The 26,171-nt window shown below is 39.7% G+C and overlaps 1 protein-coding gene across 17 annotated transcripts in view; it reads left to right on the top strand.

The window, feature by feature from the left end:
* Positions 1-26,171, top strand: part of PIEZO2 (piezo type mechanosensitive ion channel component 2) — a 313,966-nt gene that overhangs the window by 189,665 nt on the left and 98,130 nt on the right. For 9 of the 17 annotated variants that reach the window (XM_030012390.2, XM_030012399.2, XM_030012392.2 and 6 more), the window contains exons 7-9: positions 2,594-2,807; positions 19,689-19,857; positions 25,818-25,949. In XM_030012390.2, the coding sequence (XP_029868250.1) occupies positions 2,594-2,807; positions 19,689-19,857; positions 25,818-25,949 (515 nt within the window). Of the gene's footprint in view, positions 1-2,593; positions 2,808-19,688; positions 19,858-25,817; positions 25,950-26,171 lie in introns of those variants that run through there. The other 8 variants (XM_030012391.2, XM_030012402.2, XM_030012396.2 and 5 more) reach the window with 4 other exon arrangements.

The following is a 26,171-nucleotide window of genomic DNA, read 5'->3' as shown; positions in this document are numbered from 1 at the left end:
GTATACTGAGTTGCTTAATTTTTTGTACTAATGCTGTGTGGCCCTATCATTCCATATACGACTTTCACAGTTGCTGTTATAACCAAATGGTGAATGGTTGCACGTTATACATTACTATATATTACATATATATTAGAATGTGAATTCATAGATTTGGTTCCGTTACTTCCAAGTGTAAAAAGGAACTGTATTCACATAGCCTTTAAAAAAAGAAAAAAAAAGAAAAAACAGAAAACATTAAGAGGTCGACCATGTAGTGTGTAAAGAGTGATAAACAGACTTTATGTTGGGTTTTGATGTGGTTGGTAAAAGTAGCTGTTTTGATATGATGTAGCCAACTTTTTTATAAGACATTTGATTTAGTACCACATAATCAGCCACAGCCAGAATGAAAGTCTACAAAATCACTGTAGGTTGTAATTAATGAATTCAAAATTGGATCATGCAATTGTAAATTAGCATTTATCTGCTCACTCACATATTTGAATGGAGTCCTTACATATGAAGTATAAGTGTATACTTAACATAAATATACTAGTATATGAAGTATAAAACAATAGTACAAAACATGTTTGATATTGAATGATGAGGGCTGGTCAGGTGTGGCCCTTTTAGTAAGGCAGCCTTTTTCAGTAAGGTAAGATTATCTGACAGCCTTACATGTAGCTAAATGCAAAGTAATAAATCTAAAAAGGGAAAAAAATAGGTTGTGTGGATCACCATGGGGCCTGACATCAGGGAAGAGAGATGCCATTAAAAAAAAAAAACCCACACGTGGCCAGACCTGTCATTCTGAAGTTGCATGGGTGAACCGCACCCAGGGAGGGTGAAGCAGAAGGATCACACAGCAGTGGCAGGGCGCAGTTTCTTCTGAGCAGTGATGGGCAGCTTGTCTGCGGGACTCCAACGCACGCCAAGAGCTGGGAGGTGTTCAGAGGAGAGTTACAAAAAGGACTTGAGGTCTGGGAAGCCTGTATTCCAGAGAGAGACCTTGAGCTTAATTAGTTAAATACTTCCTTACTTAACGTGCCAAGAAAAAAAAAAAGATGAATGGAGATTTGTCTGCAGCCTTAAAGTACTGACAAAGGTACAAAGTGCCTCCATTTTTTTTAACAGACATCTCATCTAGTAGAAGTTATAATACGAACCAATAGTTAAGTGGTAAACCCAGGCAATTTCAGGCCAGAAATAAATTCTGAATTTTTCACAGCCAGAGTAATTGGCCGTAATAAACAACTTATTTATGGATATAGTGGAATCTCCTTCTCCTAAAGTGTTTAAATAAAGACAAAGCAACTCTTTGAAAGAAGAAATGAAGTAGTTACAGGCTTGAGGCAGAAATTGCTGGGTGAAGTTTTACAGCCCCCATCATGAAGGCAGTCGGAATAGATGATCCCTGTGGTCCTGTCATGCTTGTAAACTGTGAGCCTATGGAGACATGAGCAAGTTACACACCGGTGCGGAGACAGAGCACCCTGGGCTGAAGACTTGGTCTGATGTACAATGCGAGAGATGTGATGGTCAAACTCAGGCAAAATGATGGTGGATAAGAGTCCTTACAGTGCCCAGACAGGCCCAACAGGGACCAACCCCTGGAGCGCTGCCCCCAAAAAACACAGCAAGCCGGTGCCTGGCAAGGTGCAAGTCCTCCTGCTGGAGTGGTGGCCCAGCTGCAGGGACAGCAGGCACACTGGAGCTGGGGGCCACCGGGAGCCTACAGGTCTGTCCTGAGGAAGGTGGCCCCTAGACATGCACTAGTAAAAAACTTAAAAATAGATTGAGGCGGGCATCCCTGTTAGCTTCAGGACTGTTACTTAAGAGACTCTCCTGGACTGCTGTGCTGGATGTAAGCTCTCTTACGTCATTTTCTCATGGTTGCCACATGTATGTCTTTCCTGCTTCCTCACTTGTTTTTGTAGGCTACCCGCAGAGCATCAGGTCTCCTTCACCAGTTAGACATTTTCACAAGTGAAATACTCTGCTACATGTGCAACAGCAAAACCAATATACGTATGTAAGACAGCGGAGTCTGTCATATGTAAATTACAAGTTTCTAGGAGTTAAAAAAATCAAACATTTACTGAATATTCTCTAGATTTTATCTAGATCTCTTTTATTTTCAGTGTATGCCTCAAGGTTTTTTTGGTTTTAATAACTCAAGATATCCCAAGATTTATATGAGAAGGATTTTCACTGTTCATTCCTCATGCCATTTTAGCATCCTGTACTTAAAATTCATTCTGAAGTCTAATACACCAGTGCTCTCAGGCACTGTTGGCTGGCCTTGCAGCCACGTTTCTGGTTTTCTCCATGCTTTGTGAGATGTCTTTGCAAAGAGACGGTTTCATCTCAGAGGAAGGTCTGGAGAGTGGTTGTGTACTAAGTGCTAAGGTATGCCATAAGTGAATTGAACAGAAAAAAGATCCTTTTCTTCTAGTCTCAAAGCTAACAGCAGTCTTAAGAGCTAATTGTAATAATTAGCATAAACACTAATTGGATTAAATTGTTTAATACACTTGTTGTCAGACTTCAGGTTTAACAAGTGCTAATATTTCCCACGCTTTTCCAACCCTCCATGCTTTTATTTTTACAGGTATGATGGTGCCATCTTTGACCTCAGCTGTGTATTTCTTTGTATTTTTGGGCCTGTGCACATGGTGGTCCTGTTGCCAAGCATTTGATCCGCTGATATTCAGCTGTCTGTGTGTATTAATGGCTATATTCAGTGCGGGGCACTTGATCGGACTTTATCTATACCAGCTACAGTTCTTTCAGGAGGTTGTTCCACCAAAAGATTTCTATGCCAGGTGAGAGAAATTCCTTTCCTGTTCAGCTGTGGGCACATGATGCAATGCTCTGTTATCCCATGTTGATGCAAATGCTCTTCCATGTAGTGCTTTGACGTATTTTATGCATGACTGCATGTTCAGCCTTGGAAGAGTTGAAGCATTTCAGACTGAATGGTATTGAATGATACAGTGCTGAAAGTGATGTCTGGGCAATTGTATGCAGAGAGCTGGGGCAGTTTAGGAGGGGAAGGTGATTTTGGTTTTGGTCAGACTGATCCGCAGATGTGAGTGCGAATGATTTGGCTAAGGCAGGAGACAAAGGAAATGGGTGGCGTCATTGATGCAAGGGCAGTGTACACATGCACATTTTTTGGTAGAGGAGAAGAAACACTGCGAGGTCTAATGTCATAGTGTCTTACCTGGGGCAAAATGCACGTGTGGTGCCATCCTTGTGTGGAGAGACTGAGGGCTGCTGTGGTGCTTCACATGCTGTGCATGTTAATATAAAAATTCTCTCTTGTCATGCAGAATGTGCCAGTGTTACGTTCATATCAACAGCTACATCACTTAAGTCAAAAAGCAGCATTTCTAGTTACTGCTGCAGTAAATATTGATTGGATGTGATTTCAGTGACCCTTTGATTTTTTACATACTGTAATCTAAAATAAGATGAGGTAATGGATGTATTTTACTCATTGCTACTTTTTTCTCCTGCTGGATTATGATTGCAAATTAGTTTTTATGGTATGTATTTTTAGTGCTGTAGTAATCCTTACACTAAACTAAATGTAAACCTTAACTTTATTTCTAGTAAGCCTATTGTTCCTTTTAAGTATTGTAAGTTGACGGTGAAAGGATATTGGATGTACTGTGGAGAATCAATTAATGATTTATATCTCAGTGCACCATTAAAAGCAGTAAAAAATGAGCTGCCTAGCTACAGTAGCTGTTACTTTACTACTTATTTTGACAAGTTTCTTTAGTACAGGTTAATAGACATGTATTTTGTGATGTTGGAATGGCCGACTTGAGGAGGCTGATTGGGAGAGTATAACATTACCTGAAAAATCATAAAGATCCACTTAGTCTAGGGTCTTTTGTGCCACCTAGAGGTCACGGTAGGAGAATGGATGATTTCTAGTAAGTACCAAGTAACTAAAAGGCTCACAACTTCCCTAAACCTGTTATATTACTCTCTCTGAGAGAACGTGGCTTCAAAGTTCTCAACTGTTTGGCTATGAGGTTATCATCTCACAATGTTTTACATCATTTGTAAAAGTCCCTTTTTTTTCTTTTGAATATTTTCTTATTAATTTTAAATTACTTTAATTTTTAATTAATTTAATTTCAAGCTTATTTTCTGCATGTAGTTATTTTTTTGTGAATACTGTAATTTATATTAATTTCATTCAGTACAAATATGCCTCTTTAACTTAGTCAATAATTTTTGAGATGAAAAAATCTGATTGTAGGTAAGTTGCCTCTGCCTCATTGTAGAAAAAAAAAGAACCTTCAGAAGTTGGATTAAAAAAAAATCCCAGTGTTGGACTTTGGAGTATGTACTGACCTTTTTGTAAGCAAAAAATTATCTTATCTTCTTGCAGACTTTCTCTTGAACTGGTACTGTTGGGTACTCTGCCTTTTACACATGATATCATGTGAGGGACTGATGTTCTAAATTGCATAGAAAATTATGTTTGAATATACAAAACACTGATCACAGCTCAACAGAAGGTGCAGTAAATACATCTTCCTTGTTTCTTTAATCGCAGTTCTTTCTGCTGTGGATTTACTTTGATCTGCTTTCAGGGAGAGGTATTTGAAGAGCATCAGGACAGGTGTTATCAGTGCTTGGAAGTGCAAATCTGAGTGTGAGGAAAAGCCACTAATAGGACTTTTAACGACTGGAGACAGACTGGTATATAAGCAGTGGCTAGAGGAGGAAAATGAGAGACACATGTACTGGAATGGTGCAGAAAAAATATTTTAGCATTTTTCATCCTAGAAGAAATTTGATACCTTGCTATGTTGTGTACCATCTTGGTCTGAAGCAGAGCTAAATATGCAGAGTTCCCATTAATACTAGTGGGTGGCTTGCATGGGTAAATTATACGCTGAGGAAGGAATCTGATTCCCCAAATTCTTCTCTGCTATTCTCACCCAGAATATGCTGTTTAATGTCTTTTTGCAAGAGGAGAACAGCAGATTGTTCCCATACTTGTTCAGTTGTATGAACTCTCCTTGCTTAGTTGCGATAAACTCACTGTATGACAAAAAATAGAGCAGGTACATGTATTTGTGTGTGTTAGTTTTAGTGCTATTACAAACTGACCTTTATCCATATATGAAGGGGGGATGAAACATAAGGAAGAAGGGCTTTTATTTCTCAGCAAGGTTTTGAGGGCTCAATCCCCAGGTTAAGCTCTCCTCAGATGCAAGGGCAGATGTGAAAACTACTCCTGTTGGGCTGCTGGTGGATATTCTTTCTCTCTGCAGAGCATAGGGCTGCTGTTTTAAAAAGCCGCTAACATTGGTATTTCTGGGTTTGAGTTCCTAAGTTGACAAGAAATGTCCAAGTTGTTTCTGATCAATAAAAAATGTGTTGTCTCTGAATAGTAATCCATTCAGCTTGCCACTGTATCGGTTGTTTTCAGGCTAAATGAAGTTAAACTATACCCAAACAAGCTGGAAAGTTCCGAAGTTAGCAGTATCTTTCAGCTCAGATTTGCATCATTCTTGTGCTGCTCCTTCCTTTTAAGAACCTTGAACTCAAAATTCAGCACCTGTGATTGTAAGAAGTGACTGAACAGGGTCACCAGAAGAGGGCAGTTTTCTTGGAAGGGATAGTCTGAAATCTGGTGAATTTACATGTTTTGCCCTGAAACGTTATGGGATTCTGCAAGCAAAGGACTTCCCCCCAAACCAGGATATCGTGATAACATAGCCCTGTGTATTTGCCATAGCGCTATTAGCAAACACGAAGGCATCGATCTCCTACAAAGTCTCACATTTACTGTTGTGGCTTTCTGGTTCTGCGATGTGCGGGTGGAAGTGGCATAAACACAAACACACACTGAAATGCCGGTGCACACTGGGATCTGCAGACTGAAAAATGTACAGGGTCCTGAAAAGTCTGAAGTGTAGCTGATGTGTCAGGGGTAGGCACACCAGTGGCAGAGCTTGCAGGAAGCTGCCTCTGCCACCAACAGCTTTTCTTCCCTAGACCAGCCCTCAGCAGAGAAGGGAGCAGCAGTCGTTCAAGGCAGCGCTCTAACTGTCATGGAAAGCGTGGTCCTACATGGCACAGGAGGACCAGCGTAAATAAGGCTGAATCCACCCTTCAGTTAGGAGTTACCTAGTTGCGTAAATTAACACTGGTTAATTACCAACTGATCTCTGTCAAATAAAAAGTCCACGCTCATTTACAACTTCATTTAAAATAGGTATCTTCTGTGTTGACTTTCTGCCGTATTCAAAAATCGGTGGTTTACAGAGATGGGAAAACAATAGCAAGAAGTATCCATTTAAAGCAAAATTCAGAAAATATCATATTTCTGCCATAAAATTCTTTTCACTTGAGTTAACAAAAACAAGTCAATGAGCTAAAATGATTTTAGAAATTATGTACACAGTGCCACAGCCACAGTGCCTGAAAAAATATACAATAATATGTTTGCCATTTTTCAGATTGTTGCCTCCTTTCTTCCTGATGTTGTTTATTTTGGCAAAAGGATGTAATTGGGGCAATGATAAGGCCTTGCCAACATGAGGAAATAGGATCAGTGCAGCGGTATGAAGTTTATCCTGAGTCAGGAAAGTTATTCCTGTCCAAAACTGTGCTTACAAGCGAATTCATTTAAAGATCCAGTAATCCGATGTAAATGAAAACCTATGTGCTTTCTTAGAGTTTTAGGTCTGTCTTGTATTGCTTGTAGTTTTCAGGCAAGTAATGTTCAAAATAGTTTAAAGGCAAATGGTTTCATCTGTGGGAAGGCATCACCCTTATAAAGTGAGGCAAACCTAGGAGTCCAGGGAGTGTCATCCACTTCACAGTGGTACGTTAGTTCACATCTTCTTTAAGTGAATGGAAATTTGGAATTACACAACTGATTGCTTTGTTGCAGTCTGAGTGGGGAAGTCTAATCTAAGGCTGTCTTTTCAACAGGAAATTTTCATCTGAAGGATGCCTATAAATCTCTTTAAGCAGGACTTTTAAAATAGGTTTTACAGTGATTAGTAATAAGCTTGCTTAAGTGACTCTTTTATTTTTGGAGGGAGTGTTATATTGATATTTGCTACAGAAGGTAGATTCAGAATATCCAGTTTGTTTTCAGATCTGAGCTGAGTCCAGTCCAAAATCCTCTATTTGAACTTCCCTGAAAGCTTTGATTTAGATTCAGAATTTGTAGCCCAAACGCTCTGTTTATCCAGGGTAATAAATGAATAAATGCTTAAGCACAGTCTCAAAAATATTCCTGGACTTGTCACATCAGGGTGGAACATCCAGCTATAATTTTTTTTTCTAAATTAGAGGCTAAGTGTGCTAATAAAATCTCAGCAGGTGAGCAGATATTGCCAAAATAGCAAGATGTAGCTGATCGATTACCTTGTTGGCAGTGTCTTGCCTCTCTCCAGGGCAAGGCACTGATCTCCTGCTGCTTTTGTAGCTCCACTGGAGCCAAGAGCTGGGCAACATGTTTCACCTGAGATGCAGCCACTGTCCGTCCTTGCTGCAGACCACCTTTGGCACCTGTCTCAAAGGTGGCTCACCTCTGAGAGGCAGAATATTCTTACCCCCGTATGAATTTCTGAGGTTTTTGGAGTTGCCTTGTAACCTGGTCATAAGCCAGTGTTTGACAAGATGGAGTATTTGAAGTTCATTTATGTATCCTATATTGAGCTGCCCTTTGGCTGCAATAGTTTTCAAGCCTTCTGCCTGATTTTTTTAGCCACTTACCACCATGGTACTGCAGCACCTGCTGCCAGGGCAGAGACCCCTGGATACATGCCATGTAAAGACACTGCACTGCCCTTGTTCTGTTTCCGTCATCCTCTGTCAGCAAAAGCACACTTTGTAGTCACAGAGCATGCTCCAAACGATGCCGGACTAGCCACCATGTTTGTCACGATAATCTGATTAGGTTTGAGAGCCAGGATTTCTGTCTTGCAGAGGAAGACAAGTTAGCTAATTGACCTTATTCTTACAGGAGTTTTGCAGCTGAGTTTCATATTAGCTGTATAATGTACCACAGCTTAGGAGACTATTAAGTCTACCTAGAAGGCTTTAGCCTCTGTGCTTTTTTAGAATTTTATCTTCAGCTTCATTATCTTTTTTCAGATTATTTTGCAAAAGAAGTGAATTATTCTGTTAACAGCTTCAAAATTCAAGTTCAGACTCCCTTTGACAAAAGACAGTAATCATCCTTGCTATTATTGTAATCTCATTCTAAATTATGAAGTAGCCATGGGCTCATCTGGGCTCCCTTTCCCATGAAAGGCTGGACAAGATGATCTTTTCAGGACCTTTCCAACCTGGGCTGTTCTATGATTCTGTCATTGTAGGTGCTTTTCTGAATTGCATGATTCTGCAAAAGATGTTTTGTCCCAGGGTTTTGTGCACCATACGAAGTGAGTTTCTCAATATTATGCTAGGAAATGTTTCTGTACTACACAGTAAACAGTCCATTTGCTATCAGCTGAACCATCAAGAGTCCGTGCGGTCTTCATTTTTTATTGCCTACCTAATAATGTGTATCTGGTGTCCAAAAAGATTCACACCTATGGCTGTGATTGGGAAGCAGACAGTTACCAGAATTCATGACAGCATGGCAGAAGAGTTGCAAATATAGGTGAACCAAGGAATACTGGAAAATTCATAGTAAATCTAACTTTCTCCATTATGTTTTTTTCTCCTTCCTAAGAGGAAGGTCTACTGGTTCTTGACAAACCTTGCATAGTCTTTAGCTCCTTTTTAGTGTCTTACTTCACTGGAACAAGCTGGTGTAGTTTATATCAGAAACTGCTCAAGATGACTGACAAAGAGTGAGTCCTATTCAGTGAACCCCCCTCAGAATTTCATTACAAATTGAACTTTTTTACAAGACTGAAAAACATTAATATAATTTTTGACTGTTTTGAGTTTTGCACTTTTAACCATTCTGGTAGCACTGTCTGGAATATCCAAATGCGATAGGAGAACCAGTGGTGAAGTTCGCAGCCATCTGTAGCAAGAAAGCCTCGGAAACATTGCAAAACCACTCACTGCTGTGAGATTTCTAGCTTAGTGTCTGCCACATGGGCATTTGAAGATTCATCCAAAATGAATTCACCTCTTTCAATGCTTATTCAGAGGGATTCCTTGGAGATTCACTCATCAGCGGGCATGTAATAAATGTCCATGCTGCACTTACTTTATAGGAGAGTTGTACTCAACATTGATTTAAAATGGTTAGCTCAGGTTCTAGTGGAAGTCCAGTGGTGACAACAGGGCAGTCAGTGCAAACTTACCCAGCCTTACTAGGGAGAATTTGTAACCCTTGCTGGTCTTTACATGGTTATTAATACTCATCTCTTTTTGCTACATACTGCAGTTCTTTAAAATCAGCAAATTCTTGTTTGTGCCAGGATTTACGGCAAGTTGGAAACTTTTAGAAAAAGGCAACAGATGAACTAGTAAGTAAACTGCAGCAATTTCCCTGGTGGAGCAGCCTTTTGCAGCCTCCCTGGCAGTCTGCACGGTGGTGGCTCTCCATCTCTGCAGCAGAGCCGTCGGCGTTCATCGTAACTGCCGCCCTGTGTGAAGTGCCAGATTTAGCCTTGGCAGAAGCAGGCACAACTTTATTCATGTTACTGGCATTGCACCACAGGTGATTTACATCCCTCTATCTTCCCCTGGACTTGAAAGGGATGTAAATCGAGAGACATGCTAAGACCTTTTAAAAACAAGGAGTTTCTGCAGGCAGGGAAGAGCAGTTTCCAAGCCGTGCTTTGCTGCAGCAGCGAGCCTGCGACTGGTGAGCTCTCGGGCAGCCTGGTGGGGGCTGGCCCTGGCCACAGGCCCTTCTCATTAGTGGGAAGAGGCAAGCCTTGGCCCTCCCAACAGTGTGCACGCTGCAGCTGGAGACAGAGTGTAAGCTCCAAACATAAAAATCAGTCACCATCATGTGACATAATGTTGGCAAATTGCCACTTCTTGCTGTCTCCTGCCCCCACATAGTGGCGTGTTACCGTAAGAACAGCCGAGGGTGCCTCTTTCTTGGGATGCAATGAAATGTCAGGATGAGAGTGACAGAGAGAAATGGCAAAGATTTTACAAGTGCTGATGTAGCCCGATAAACTTCCTGCTGATTCTGGTTTGAAATGGGTGTGCAATTGCTCTCGCAATAGAGCCTTCCCGCTTTTGCGTCCACTAACCCACCTGACTGGTGTGGGACCAGCACACCTCTCGGCTAACAGAGGCTCTGCTCATGGTCAGGGAGAGCTGCATCACTCCACTCACCCATACACACCGTGCATCTGCTTACGTGTGTCTGATTCCCACACCAACACTTGAATACAGACTCCCTGCCCATCACGGGCTTTCCTGTCTTGACATGCAGAGGATGACGGTGAAGAAGTGACCCTTTAATTTTTTTTTGTATTGTTTAAAGAACACAGATCTGCATGCTATGATCGTTGAGCAAGTGCCGGAAAACAAGGACAGAAAAGGGACAGACAGACATCAACCCCTCTCCTCCTACCAGGTTCGGAACACTATTGCTTTGTGGTATTAGGACACGTGGATTATAATTAGCAAACTTCTTTTAGCATTAGAAGCTTGTCTTTACTGTTTTCCTAAGGTCTGCTCACTAGCATTTATTTTCATACTCTAGCATGCCCAGAAATTGTGATGATAAATATTTAGTACTCGTGTAGCTCTTTGTGTTTTCAGTTCAATGTACCAACATTGACAAATGCATCGTCGCATCGTTAGTACTGACTAACCTCAGTGGAGCACACACCGGGGAGTTAGTTATTGTCTGTGCAAGAAGCGATCTACACCAGTTTCTCCAAACCCTCAGAGTGGATATGCTTAATCTCTTGTTTATGTTCATTTAGCTGAAGTTGGGAACTTACTGATAAAAACTAAGCTAATCAGGTATGGTTTATGACCAATTTAAAATGAGCTATGTTATACAGCTTTGGTTTTGAAATGAGGCATTTTGCTCACATTTCCCAAGCCTTACTGTTCATTATGCCCTTATCTTCTTTCCCATATCTTGCTATTTTATTTTCTTTTTCTGTTTAAAAAGAAATGGGAATCCTAGCTTGCATTTCTGCCTTAGTGCATTCTCTGCTAAAAAAGAATATCTTCTTTGCTCATATTTTCTACTGCAGAATCTCTTAATTTAGGTATCAATAACTCTTGCTTTTTTTTCAGTCCATTTCACTGCCAGCTGAGTAAGTGGAAAATCTCTTTATCCTCTGCATGCATCACTGAACCTAGCAGACTGTCCCAATGTGGCTGAAAAGTATCATCATTCCCTTTCAGAGGTGGAAAAATTCCCTAACAGAAAAATTAGATGAATTGCATAACCCCCCCCAGCTACCCAGAGCCTGGAATAAAACCCAAAGTTTTTGGCTGCAGCCTGTGTCCTTAGGTTCCTGGATCACAGATGAAGTTACCTCAAAGTTAAAATGAATATGAAGCTATACTTTAAAACAATTTATGTTCTTCTGCATATGTTATTCTAAGAGGTAACAGTAAATCTCTTAAGCTGGCAGGCAGTTGCGTGGCTGGCCGTTGTACAGATCACTTGCATGTTCTGGTCACGTAGCACCACCCTGCTAAATGCTGATGCTCACCGGAGTTATTTGAGCATGGTCTCCTTTCCCTAAATGATCTGTGTTGAAGCCTCACACTCAGTGGCCTAGCTCCGTAAACGCATCCGTCCTTCTCCCAGCACCTGAGCTTAGGACAAGAAGGCTGTCCGTGGGCTGCGCTACCTGTCTAAGCTTTGGGAGCAGGCTGTCCTCCCTTCACATCCCCTGCTCTGCCTGCGTGAGACTTTCTGAGGTGGGAGTGCTGGCTCCTTTCCTTTCAGCAGCTCTGCCAACTCACTTTGAAAAACCCATAACCTCAGTTATTAATTGGCGCAGAAAGAGGTTGTTAAGCCGTGCCTCCTGCTGTGTGCTGAGGTGTCCAAGCTCACCCTCTAGCAAGGGGAAGCCTTTGTGCACATGGATGTTTCTGAACATGCCTTGGGTTTTCCCTCTCCCACTTTCCACATGGCTCCTTAGAAACCTGGACCTGTTTTCTCATTACTTTCGTCTCTGAGTAGAGAATGCAACTAAACATTAAAAATTTTCAATTTTGTTGGCACGATTTGAGTGGCATCCTTCCCCAGGTGGTGCTGTTCAGTATGGGTTGCTTCTCATTCCCCCTTACGGTCACCAGGAGCGTGTGTGTACATGAGGAAGGGGAGTGGGGGGCAAACTACTGCGCCTGGTGCCAACCAGTCTTCTCTGCTGGCGTGGCTTTTCTTTCTCCATTCTCTCATCCCAGCAGCACTGCCTCAGCTCCTGCAGCCTCTGTGCTCCCTGAGTTGCCTCTGGTTTGTAGCTGAAACTGAAAAAAAAAAACCTGCTGCATTTACAGTAGTTTTATTTTAGTGACAGAACAAACAACTCTCTACCTAACTCTCTACCTAACGCGTGAGCCAGGCTGCTCCTGTCAGAGCAGTGACACTACTGGTCCTGGTGAGGAAGGATTGTGTTGAAGGTGACACTCTAGGTAAGGTATCAGGCAGGGGCCTTAAAGCAATTTCTTCTGCAGCTTTATCCCCATTTCACCTTCTTCTTGCCATCCTATCTGGTGGTCCTCCCTCTGCCAGATGCTCAGCTGTCTGATTGGGATGAAAAGGTACTGGAATCGCTGCTTCAGCACATGTCTTCATGCGATGATCACCTCTGGATCAGCAAAAGGTCCCAGCAAAGGTCCCCAAAAGCTACAGCAACATTGCTGCTTTTCTAGCTCGCTGATGTGCTGAAAAGAGTAACATCAATATCAACGCTCACCAGAAACTCAGAGCACAGCTCAGCTGTGTCACGGGTAATGAAACAGTTTGGGGATCCAGAGAGGAAACCCACTGACAGGATAAATCTTCTTCATGTGAGGCTTTTGACAATGGGTTTTGTCTTAGTAAACAAGGGATTAATAGGCCCACATCTACTATTAGTGATAACAGTGGGGAATTATTGCCTTTAAGGCAATGAAAGCATACTGGGAGCTTTTGGAATAGAAGGTCAGTACAAAGCTCGATTATTGGATGAAATGTGGTGTATAGCTCACAAATCTTTATGTTCAGACTTAAATTCCCCTCAGGGCACGTGCTTTATTTCAGATATACGAAGTATTTGAATGTCTGAAATTTGGTCATTTTTAATGGATGTCCAGTCCTTAACAGCTTCCAGTCACATAGTCTCAGAGAAAATTCCATTATCTGGTTACTTTAAAAAAACAGGTTATAGAGCAGATACTATTTAACACCCCATTTTCAAGTTGTTAATTTACTTGAGAGCAAAGTGATTTTATTGTGGCTGCTTCTATGGTCATTTTGTTCTCCCTGAGTTAAGATTTGTGTTGTGTTTACATTTTTTGCAAGCTTTTATGTAATTCACAGCCCTTAAAGCTATCCTTTCTCCTCTACAGCTTCCTGGATTAATGGCTCATAATTTCTCTCTGTCTTCATTATATGGATTATATTAGCACACAAGTTTTGAATTACTTATTTTTTCATGAGGTTTCTCATGCAGTAGATGTGCGTTTGAAATTAGTTTTCCTTTAAAAGAAAAGTCATTGATGTTCAGAAGAAGGTGGGAGATATACCAGGGCTGGTTTTGTCATTGCAAGAAAAGCTTTGATCCAATAGAAGCTATGGAAACCAAGACTTGGTAGAAAAAAAGTATGTAGACATCTGCTAAAGAGCTATAGAAATATGATGACATTAAAACAAAAGTTAGAATGATCTGCTTACCCACCAAGCCTATATTCATTGTGTGTATGCCTGTATTACAGCGTTGTGATAGCAACACACTGAAGGAAAACACTTCCAGTCTTAGTCTACATTTTCAGGTATTTCCAAAAAAGTTATTAACTGTTAAGCTGAAATTTATCATAATACTTCTCAACCCAAACAATCAAATTTTGTGTTATTGTTAACATGGCACAGTTCCATTTAGCCAGTTCTGAATTATCCAAGTCTGAACCAAAGCAGGGTCTAGGGCTTTTAAGCACTAAAAATACTTGCAATGCTTTTTAAAGCTTGTATCACTCTGAAATGGATATATTTAATAATTTTAGTCCAGCTGTGGACTGAGGTTTGTGTCTGCAGTATCTCCCTACACAGTTGTCCTGCTGAGCTGAGAAGAAGGCATGAAGGATCAGCTCCTTCTCTGTGGAATCTTATAAATAACGTGATTTGGAAAGACAAATGCCAATTTTCCCATTCATTCTTTTTTTCCCTTAAAAAGCCATGTGAAACCAAATGCCTCCTGCTCATCTTAACTGTAATTCTTTGGGACGCTTAATGCATTTCAGCCAACTTTCCCACCTCTTTCCTCCCTGTGTTCTGGTATTTCTATAAAAATGTTGTGTCCGTTCAGCATACCCTGGAGCATTAGCCCCAGTGTGGTCTGAATTCCCAGCCTATAGCCTACAGAGTAACAACCTTCTGGAAGGCAAGGATGGGCCCAGAGGTACCACAGGACTGGCTGAGTCCTTTCCAATGGCATGTATTTCTTTGGGCATATAGCCAAATGATGTGCTGGGGGGAGTGGGGTGGATCACAGGATTCACTTGGGAGAGACTTTATGGATATAATTTTATGGATCATAGCTTGTGTGTAGCTCTGCCATCCAAGTACAGAAAACTCAACAGCATAGCTTGTGTGAACAAGGGACTCCTGACTTTTAGGGGGGCTGTGCAGGAATATTTTCTGTATGCTAATTTATTTTTTAATTCCTTCCACTCCTTCCCCTGTCTCCTCTCCAGGACATTTTCAAATTTGACAAGAGTATGTACCTCCTTTAAGTCAATGTTTGGAAAAAAGGTTCACTCTTCAAGCAATGCTTAGAGTTTGGGACATAGCCCTTTCAGTATTTCAAGTACTCTTCCTCATGAATCTCAGTCTTCAGGGCTTGGCCTGTGAAACATGAAGTTTTGCCTTTTCTCCCTGTATGTCAGCCCCCTTTCTCCCAGAAAAAACAGGTTTCTGCCACAACCACCACTACTCCCCCTTCATCACCCTCCTCAAAAAGGCTAAAATTTTTCTTCATTTCTGGGGATTTACTATTGTTGAATTCCTCTCTGTTGTTTCCTTTTCTATTCTCTTCTCTCCCCGACTCTCCTCCTCTTCTCTTCTTCCCTTTTCTTCTCTTGTTTGGCCACTTCTGGCATCTGCATTTTAGGGCTCAGCTATTCACTCAGTCAATCTTGATACTCCGTTCTCCTACCCCAGACTTGCAGGCACCACTCCCCTCTCCTTCCTTGTGAGGAGAGTGAAATAAATATGCAAGAGAAGATATCCAGATGAAATAAAGATTCAGACAGTTAATAAAATCCAACACAAATGCAGAAGTTCTACAAAGATGGATTCCCCAAATCCATCCCAGTAGAGTGGAAGTCTCTGATGCCATTGCTGTGAATGACCATCCAATATGTACTGGCCCCAGCAAAAAAATCCCTGTAATCATAAGTACTAAATCAGGAAATGCAGCTCCTGAAGTGGCTTGATGCAGACATTTTCTTCAAACTGTAATCAGGCTCAGAGAAGATAAAGGAAAATTACTCCTGCTCTGTTGTGTAGTGAAAAGTAGTATGTCAAGTAGTGCACAGAGTTGTAGGAAGATGCAGCAACTGGAAATCTCATCTAGACAAAACTATTATAGAAACTAAATGTGGTAGAAAATAAGAAGGCAGTAGAAGATTTGCTATCAATTGAAATCAAGATTGGATGCCTTTCTAAACTATAAACTGTAATTCAACCACAAGTTATTTGTTCAATACAAGAATTATTGCGTGTCCTACATTGTGCAGGAAGTCAGAATTATTACTTCCCTTCCTGGCCTGGGAAATTATGAGGCAAATCCTGGTCTGAAATCAACTCCTAAAACATCAGTACATGCAGGATCTGAACTGACAAATACATTTTTACAAAAAAAATGTTCCAGATCATTTTTACTGGAGGCAAAATTCACAGACCTAACAGATCTGTAATTACTGTGTTTGATAATTCTGTATATGAGACATATATTTAATTTTTTATGTAACCATTTTTGTTCATATTTAATACCATGACTAATTACTAACACCAATTCTTATACTATATTAATGTAATAATTAAATAATGCATGCTGGAGAAGTTTTAGCAATGTACATAATGCAGTAATAAAACATGCGGTACTTCAGCAGCTCCTTAGATCAAATATCTGTGGGTGCAAAAGGAATTCATTTTGCTGTTTTCAATTAAAATTGAAATTGCTTTTCTGAATTTTAATGCTAGACTAATTTAAAAAGAGGAGGGTTTTTATGGTCACAGCTTATGGCTTTGTCAGAGAGTGACAAAAGTTGAAAGTGCATCGGCCAGAAGGATGATTCACAGATTCAGTAGGAAGCTTTGCTGGGAAAACAAGCTTATAGAGAGGAACTGGACAAAAAGATATCACCTTTATTTTAAGAACTGTTTTTCACTGTGTTATTTCAGAGCATTCCTCAGTCTGACATTGAAGTTCCTCTTAGCCCTTTATAATTTCTAAAATTTTCCAAATTATTTCTGCTGTACTTTTTTTTTTGTTAATGAAATGCATTTTTCAGAATACTGATAAGGACTTTAAAACACACAAATTTTGCTTCTTTGCAAGAAAAGAAAGGTTAATCTATTACGTCTTGCAAACATCCAGTTGGTTTTGACGTTACATGAAGTGTTTTGAAAAGCAAAGTATTTCCATTAGTAAATGGTGTCTCAGTATTTCTTTTATTTATCTCCTGTATCCAGGCTTGCCTATACTTGTCTTGTTTGGCACCTGGTTTCCCCCACTTAGGACTCATTCTGACTTTACTGATGGTGTACATGTATGTTGGCTAAGACGAAGTCACACCAAGATTGGAGTTGGGCACAAACATAGCTGATCATGATCAATACTGAATGTAAAGACCTCTGTGGAATGAAACATGCAGAACTGAATAATGCCCTAATATATGTTGCTTACCATAAATGCTTATACTTTTTATGGCAGTCATTCCTGTGTATTTAAAGACTTTGAATAAGAGAAGATGACTCTATGTCTCTGAAAAATGTTCCGCACCAGCAGTTCTCATTGAAGATAATGATGAAGCATAAATACGGAATGAGTAGCAACTTGTAGCCTTATTGGAGGCCAGAACAGACAGAATAAGCATTCCCAAGACGTCAGTGTATTTTGAATTTGATCGACGGGGAATGTTGTGTTGAGTACCTTTGTGACTAACAAGTCTCAAAAACCAAGTAGAATTCAGAAATGAGGAGCAGTTCCTCTAGATTCATGATTTATGAGACAAAGTGAAATGGGTTAAATAAATACATTGCTGGTCAGGTGGCAACTAGGAGGGAAGAGACGCATTGTAACTTATGTATATTTGGTGAATGCAGGACCAGAAGGGAGCTGAATTAAGTCCAGTAGTATAATGTATAATGTGAAGCAAGCAAATGAAACTAAGAGGATGAGAATTTAACTGAAACGTAATAAAATTTCCTAACTGGTAGGATTATGCGGAATGTTTTTTTCAGTGGAGATGAAAGTAAAACACAAGTTTTTGAGACATTATAGTTATACTATATTATAAGACATACTATAGGAATGGAATATGTGATATGAAGATCATGTCTGCTTGGCAGAAGGGTCCAAGAACCTTCAGGAACTTTCCCTTATTTCTGTAGGAAATACTCATCACTCACTGTCAATGGAAAGACTTCTTACTTCAGTAGGAATTGGATTTCACTCTGATTCTGATATGTTTATGAAACAGAAATAGGGTGATTTGTACTGTGCTTACGTAGAAAAGCTTAAAATGAACCACAGATGAAGTGTGTTGTGAAACAGAGGTAGAAGATGAAACTAATAGAAGCTCAACAGCCCTGATCATTGACGGGTAAAAATTACAAGTCGGTTGGCAGAGAGGAAAGCAAACAAAACAAGATGTTCCCCTATGCTGATAGAAATATGAACAGAATACAATCCAGCGTGAATTTCAGTCAGATGGAGCCAAACCGTAACACCAGCCCTGAATGAGCTTGGATGCTACAAAAGTTTGAATCTGGGTCAACTCCAAACACAGGTCTGTCAGCTCCTTTAAGTTACAACAATTTATTTTGTATGCAGGATCTTTTTTTTTTTTTTTTTCTTTTCCAACCGTGGATCCACCCAAAAGCTCTGAGAAGTCTTAAAGTTTATAGCCTTTGGCTCGTGTTGACAATCAGAATGAGAAGTGAGTGCTGATAAATTGTTTAATAAAATGCTATAGAGCTTTAGTTCTGGCAGTTAATGGTATTATACCCATGCCATGAAGCCCCGGGGAACGAACAGATATAACCGCTCCTTTTTTATATTCTTTTCACTTTACAGCATCCAAAGGGCAGATTTCAGGCAGCACATCTCTGTTGAATATCATACTTACTCTTCGTATTCATTCACCCTTTCATGTTGGATCTTACTAGGTAGAGGAAGAAGTAATCTTTTAGACATTCACTATGATTAAATCCCCCAGCAGAAAAACTTTTTTTTTTTTTTTTTTAATGTATTTGTTTTACTCTTTCAGGGTAACAATAGTTTGGGATTTTTTGTTCTATCAAGAACTAGTTCTCCTTAAACGTCTCTTAGAATCAAATCTATTGTAAAAATTGAAAACTCTCATACACATTGTGGAAGGAAAAGCTTTGTCAACAGAACAAAACTGTTTATACTGAATACTGACATATGCTACTGGTAACTCTATGCCCTAGCTTTGGAACTCTGCAAAATATTTCACAGTGAAAGAACCAGATTAAGTATGATTTCCTTCTAGTTTTGTGTCAGCATCTAACACATCTAGAAAGCATCTAACATCTTGTCTTAAATTTAAAATGTTAGGGTTTTTTTTTTTTTTATTCTTAAGTGTTTTTTCCAACACAAGTTTCTTACTCAATAGAAATATTGTGAGATCCCATTTTTTCCAGAAATAGGCAAGTATCTCATGTCATTGATATTAATACTGCAACTACATTAATACTAATTATGGAATTAATTTTTCTTCTTTTTTTTTCCTCAATTTATTGATTATCCAGAACAATTGCCTCTGAATGTTTTCCTTTTCTGTTCACAACAGCAATGAATTCAGCAGAGCTCTGTATATGTATTTGCATAATTAGATAGCAATTTATTAATAGTATTAGGTTTTTTTAAAAAACAACAGTAAGCTGTTCAATGTGCCAAGGAGATGTACTTCGCAGCTCTGTCCTAGCAGAGTGAGTGGAACAGTGTTGTATGGCAGTTTACTAAATCACTCTGAAATGTCATGTTGCTGGGATTTGCCAAATGGCCTTGCAGACAGATTTTCTCTCCCCTTTTTCTGTAGCTCTGCGCCTACCGAGTGCAGGTCATTTGAAGTTCTCATATTGGACATGGTAGATGTAATAATATTAGACTCCCATTTTTTATGTTGAAAACCAAGTGTAAAAGCCATTCCTTTTCACTAAACATGTGGAATGAAAATATTCACTGCATTTTAGATAAGATGGCAAATGCTCTTTTTGAACAGAGCAAAAATTACCCAAAAAAATGTTGTTAAACATTGTAAGATTTGGTGTTTATTCTCTAACTTGGCTGGTGGTTTTTTTATATCCACAGGTTGTTCGGTGTCACTTCTCTTACTCAGACAAACTGCTCAAGTACTTGGATGATCATCAAAAATCAAGAGTTACATTGGTATCACCATGCTAATCCAATCTTACTACTGGTGATGTACTACACCCTCGCAACTCTTATTCGTCTCTGGCTACAAGAGCCCATTGTAAGGGTAACTTCCTTCTCTTTTTTTGCACTAATGACTGTGAGACTGGCCTATGCAGATACTTGCTAACAGAGGTGCAAACATTCAGGAAAGTTAAGGGAAAGAGACAGCAAGTGCAAGCTGGTACCTTGAATTTGGTGGTTTTGATATGTGCCTTCAAGACTCTGATCTTGCAGGGGTTACACGGATATTCTGAAAATCAGCGGGACTATTTATGTAAGGAATGCAATAGCAGAGCATTAGTGCTTACTCTGATCTGGAAAGCCAGTATCAATATGAAGTAGTGCAGGTGCTATCAAATGGAAGGCAAACACACAGGGCTTGTCTAGCAGAACTGAAGTAGGATACTGGCTGACACAGGATACTGTAAGACAAGACAGAGATTTGCAATTTTATCACAGACAGAGAAAAAATCTCTTAAAACCTTTCATCCCAAATCTGTGTGCCTGAGTGAAAAATCCCAGCTTTCATTTAAGACCAAGAGAAAAAGGAGACAAAAAGTAAATTTTTACTTCTGGTTTCAGAGGAAAAAGGGAATGTAAGAACCCAAAGGTATCTTAAAAGCTTAGAAAGTGGAAGTATAAAAAGGATGATCCTAAACATTATTTATTTTAATCTCCTGATCCTCTGAGGCTTGATGTGAGTTTTAGAGTTCACATTTAGCAGTGCTGTAAACCACAATGAAAATACTCATGACTGAGCTGTGAATTAGTGGAGTTTGTGGTCGCAAGTAAAAATGTTGAAGGTTTTCTTATTTTAAGGGTGTTTCTTCATATAATGGATAATGTAGCAATTTAACATTTAAAAAGGCAAACAAAACACATCACCTCTGAATTGGGATGTCTGGTATTTGGGGTTTATGTATATTGGGCTTCATAATAAAAGGTGAATGATGCCAGAACTGTCAGCTTGAGTTACTAAAAAATCATGTCTTAAGTTTCCAGAAATCTTAAGACTGGCTTTTCTAAAGTCACAAGATTGTGGTCCAGTGCCCTCTGGCATTGGGTTCTTTTAGGGTTTTTTTCCGATTATTTTTTTCTGCAGCTGCAGCAGCTGGAAACTTGCTTTTTTTCTTTCCTTAAGTGAAAACTGAGATTTCCAGATAATAATATGATTTTAGCATTGGGGCTGTAACTAAAACTTCACATCTCACAAACTGTGTAGTAAAATAACGAGAACTGCTCACAGAGGAGTAACCACATGTGAAATGCAGTTAGTGGGAGCTGTCTGATCTCAGCATCTCTGGGAATTCATTTCCAGTACCCGGGTTGTTTTCATCCAGCTTTCACCATCTTAAAGTTTGGTGCTAGGTCTAAGTTAGTCGCTGTGCTTTTTCAGTGGAGAGAAGTGGGGCTGTCTATATCTCAGGATAGAGTGAATCCTGCAAGTTCCTCCAGGGACTAGAGAGCAACTATAGTGGGCTTGCCTGCATGTCTTTCTTTTAGACTATTTGTGTTGTCTGAGATGGATATTCCCATAAGACACTAAAATCAGTCTCTGAGAACTGGAAACAGGTCAAATTAGAGATGCATTCTAAGCAATTGAGCTAAAGCGAGTAAGTATTAAAAGAGATTAATTTAAGAAAAGTTGATGTCTCTCAAACCCATGGCTACATGAGAGGCAATACAAAGTCCTGGCACTCCCATGGGAACTTCAGTTACCGGGGGAATGATGCTGCCCTCCAAAGATAAGTGGACACTTGAAAGAGAACATTGTAAAGAAAATGAGACCCATGCATTAATGCCTATTTTTGACGCACAGGATGTAGTGATGCAAGTATTTGTCATTAGAAAGAGATGCTGAGATTTGCAAAATTTACTGTATTTAACACACTTTCTCCTTATGGCTTTTTTTTGTGTATATGCATTTTGGTTTTCCTTTAATGGTGCTATAGATCAGGAATTAATCCTTCTCTTACCAGCCTTCTCCTGGTAGACTCCATTCTAATTATTTAAATCCGGAAATAATTGTATTCTAGGTTTCACTGAAATGTTTTTTGACTTGTGAATTTGTGGTGCATTTGATTCATTATGGAACTAAGTATATAACCTGCCTTTGCAATCGCCAGTGATTTCGAAGTTATACTGTATTTAGGATCTCACCCCTAACCTACCTACAGTTGGATGGATGGCAAAGACAATACGCTATGTGCTTTTTAGCATAAAGCAGTTGTTCTCTGCATACTGCTGTTATGTACAGTAAAAAGTGGCTCATCTTAGAAATTTTATTCAAAAGAATCTCTTGAACAAAACCTGTTTTGAACAAAATGTGTGTGATAGATCATGCATAAGGAAATATTCAGTCTAAAAACATGTACATAAAATAAATGTAATACTGGCGTAGCAGATTCTAAAAAAAGACTAAGACATGTAGACCTGGTGCTTTTTCCTTCTTGTGTGAATTGCATCTTAGGGTCCTCCTGTGGGCAAAATTCCTGCTGGATTGCAGCAGGAGTTGTCTCTGAGACAGACACTTTTGAGACTGTCTCTGAATACTGCAGCTGATGAACACTTTTACAAGAACAATGCCCACTTCAAATCTTGAGTTTCAGGGTGAAGTTTTCTGAGTGTGCGCCACAGTCTGTCAAAGTACGGCACATATGAGATTTCAGTGTACCGTCTCTGTGTGTGATTCTGTATGGGTCTTACTCATGCAAAACGCCCTTGGCGGTCAGTGGAAGTTTTGCTTTTTTTATCCCCGCTATTTTGGATCCTGCTTTGTTCTAACATTAAGTCTTGTGAAATTCTACCTCTGCAAATAAGAAGAGGCAATCTGCCTCTGGAGATTTCAGCTCATAGTTGTAACTGCTAGTACTGAGTACATGAATAGGGCCCATTCATTCCATCCAGTGAGTGGTAAGGAATAGTACAGAAGTCAACAGAGTTACACCAATTTAATGTAGAGTCCTCTTCAAGAATTTTTAGAATTGTTTGAGTTAAGAGGCATTTGAGAGCTGCTCAGGTAGTGGAAGAACTGGAAGAATTAGACAAGTCAAAGGACTCTCACAAGTTGTCATCATATGACTAGCACTTTGTTTTCTAACTTTTCTTGCTCTTCTGAGAAAGAGAAGACAAGATTTCCTACCCTTCCCTATAGCCTCTTAGGCTAAAAATATGTTGCTAAAATAATTGTCTACATCTTAGGTCTCTGGGTATTGTTTTGGTCACCCTGGTGCCAAACTAAATGCTGTTGATAAACAGTTCTTTATAGTCCACATTTATATTAACGTTTCAAATGGCAGTGACAAGTATTTTAAGCACAGGATCAGCTTATTTCATCTTACAATTTGGCTAGGAATGCCCTTTTACAGTCAAATATAAATACACAATCATATGTGAAATGTGCTACCATTGCCTCTGAGAAGTAAAACTAAATTAATAACCACCGTTTATCTAAGTCAAGCTATAAAAAATAGGACCTTACTGTTAGGATTGGAATGGAGAGAGTTTCAAAACCAGCTTTGGATGTCCTGTTCCCATGGGTAGCTTTGCAGACCTCTGCCCAGCATCTTGATTTATTCTTATTCTATTGCATCAGCTGATTTTGCATAAACAATGAGAACACTTACCACCAGCTAGTTCCCATTAAAAGCCCAGTTCAAGACCCTGCCTTTGAAATACCTCAAGGTTAGACAAAAACTAGCTTTTACACCACGAGGTATCTCTTTGTTTGCAGTAGATAGTTTAAGTAAAACAGCAAGTACAAGGTCAGATGGATATTTCTGTTGCAAACCAAAAGTCAACTTAGTAAGACTTCATTTGAAGCAGAAATACAAGTATCTGCGAAGTAAGGAGGACAAAATAGGTAAGAGAAAAATTTCAAGTCCTTACAAACAGACCATTCAGGTTGAAATAAAATATGACAATTAGTTGACTTGACCAGTTGTTTTATAGTTAATAGCAGGGTAAGTTCAGAATGATGCTAGTAAAGCAGGTGTGTAATCTATATTTTGGCTGGAGCTCAACAAAGTTCCTGAAACTCTACATAAGTCCTACTGAAGTCAGTAAGACCTTGCTCCAGGTTCCACAAGCACTTAGGTACTTTGCTGAATAGGGGTGGTTTTATGAAGCAAGACCTTACAGCTGTACGAATGAGGATTTGGCTGCACACAGCTGATACCAGTTGAGATTGTGATGAGAGGAAGTAATTTTGGTAATTCTTTGAATTTGGTACTTCAAAGTTTGTTGAGCTTTGGTAAGTTCAACGGCAATGTAGAACCTTTTTTCATTTCTTACTAGAATCACATGTATGTATGTTTAGTACTACAGCACTTTTTAGTATAGGAAAACAGGTTTTCTTAAAGCAATACTTTGAAGCAAAGGTAAGTCTACCTTTCTATCCTCACCATTCCTACTAGTTTTGAGATATAAGTATTATTTTTTTTTATCCAGAAGGCATTTCTCTGAAGCAAATTATGCTCTTAGCCTCTTGGCCTATAACTATGCCTCCCTGTGAGAAGAGTAGCTCTGTCTTCTCTGAAACGACAATTTAGGTATTGGAAGGCTGAAAAAAACCCTAATTCCTGCATCCTTTGGCTTCTCCAACCCTCTAATCGTCTTGGCAACTTTCTGCTGGGCCCTCTCCAGATTTTCTATGTCTCTCTTGAACTGGGGGCTGCCAGAACTGAATTACAGGTACAGCCTGACATTTGCCAGGTACAGTGGGATAATCACATCCCTTGATCTGCTGGCAGTACTCTTGCTGATGCAGTCCAGGACTTGTTTGCCTTCATTGCTGCTGGAGTTCACTGCTGGCTCATGTTAGCTTGCTGTGCACCAGGACACCCTGAGCCTATTCCACAGAGCTGCTTCCCACACAGTCTGTCCACAGCCTTTACTGTTATGTGGGTTTATACCAGATGCAGAACTTTATCTTTGTTAAACCTTGTGCATTTTTTGTTGACCCATCTCTAGCCTATCTCTGTATGGTGGCTCTTCCTTCTGGCCCATCTACCTCACCTCCCAGTTCAGTGTCACTCACAAACTTCGTGTGGATGCAATACCATCCCGATAGTTTTGAAGATACTGAATAGTACAAGACATAGTGCCAGTCCCTGAGGAACTCCACTCATGACTGACTACCATTTTGACTTTGAGCCATTACACTGCTTTGAGCAAGACAGTTTAGCTAGTTCTCTACCCATCTTGTGGTCTGTCTGCCAAGTCCATATCTTACCAGCTTGTCAGCAAAGATGTGGGACAGTGTGTCAAAGATGCTAAAATCAAGGTAGCTGACATCCACAGCTCTCCCTTCATCCACTCAGCCAGTTGTTTCAGCATAAAAAGCAATCGGGTTACCCTTGGTAAATCCGTATTGGCTTTTTCCCATAATTTCGTCTGACATGTGAGCATGAGCACACACAGGTATTTTTATGGCTTGACTCAGAAGCAAGGCTAGATGAGCCTAGATGGATGGCCAGCACTGACTACTGTGTTACATATTGAGGCATGGATTGGTGAGTTAGGTTAGCCTTTAATGATTGAGGCATGGATTGGTGAGTTAGGTTAGCCTTTAATGGTAGATATATATGCTCAAAAGGTTTTGATCTTTTCAGTTCTTCAGTTGTTCAGTGAAGCAGAATTGGCTTTTCACATATGTAGGCAGATGAGAAGAGTGAATTTTCTTTCAATACACTGCCTTGAAAATTAAACAACTGTATACTAGCTTATGGTATGACTACATAGTAAGGTAAGGTAGTATGCGGAGATCTGTGTAATTCTGGTATCTTGTAACTATCAGGGAACATCTTGGCATTGATAGACTAGCAGTTATAGAAAAGCTCTGTCATCATTTCTGAAAATGTCATCTCAGTAAGTCATTTATCATAGACCAAGTGCATTAGACACTAAAAGATGTTTCAAAGACATGCTTTGGAGAAGGAGTGTCAATTAGGGGAAAATTTAAATTCCTCTGGTAAGATAGTTATTTAGAGAGCTATAACTAGTCTTGTCATTTGTATTGTTTAGCAGATGCCTGATGAAGAGAAGTCTGTTAGCAGGGAAGATGACAAAGAAATAGCCTGCAGCCCAGTTCCAATGACAGCGGAGAGAAGACGCAGTCTGTGGTATGCAAGCCACTATACAACTGATGAGAGAAAAGTAAGGCTGGAGGGGGAAGGGTCTCTGCATTAACTGTATTTCAATCAGTCAGTTAATTTTATCACAGTTACTTTGAAATTAAGGGAAGCAGCATTATATAGGTTGCAAGTAAGAAAATCTTCATGTGTGATTATACAAATCAGATACAATATCAAGACTGTGTGGCAGAGTAGGAATATATTTTATAAAAATCAGTAAAAAAAAACCAAGAGCCAGTGTAAG

Source organism: Aquila chrysaetos, chromosome 4 (genome assembly GCF_900496995.4).
Source record: "Aquila chrysaetos chrysaetos chromosome 4, bAquChr1.4, whole genome shotgun sequence".
Lineage (NCBI taxonomy): Eukaryota > Metazoa > Chordata > Aves > Accipitriformes > Accipitridae > Aquila > Aquila chrysaetos.
Note: the sequence above shows the minus strand (reverse complement) of the source record. Positions and strands in the feature narration are given on the sequence as shown.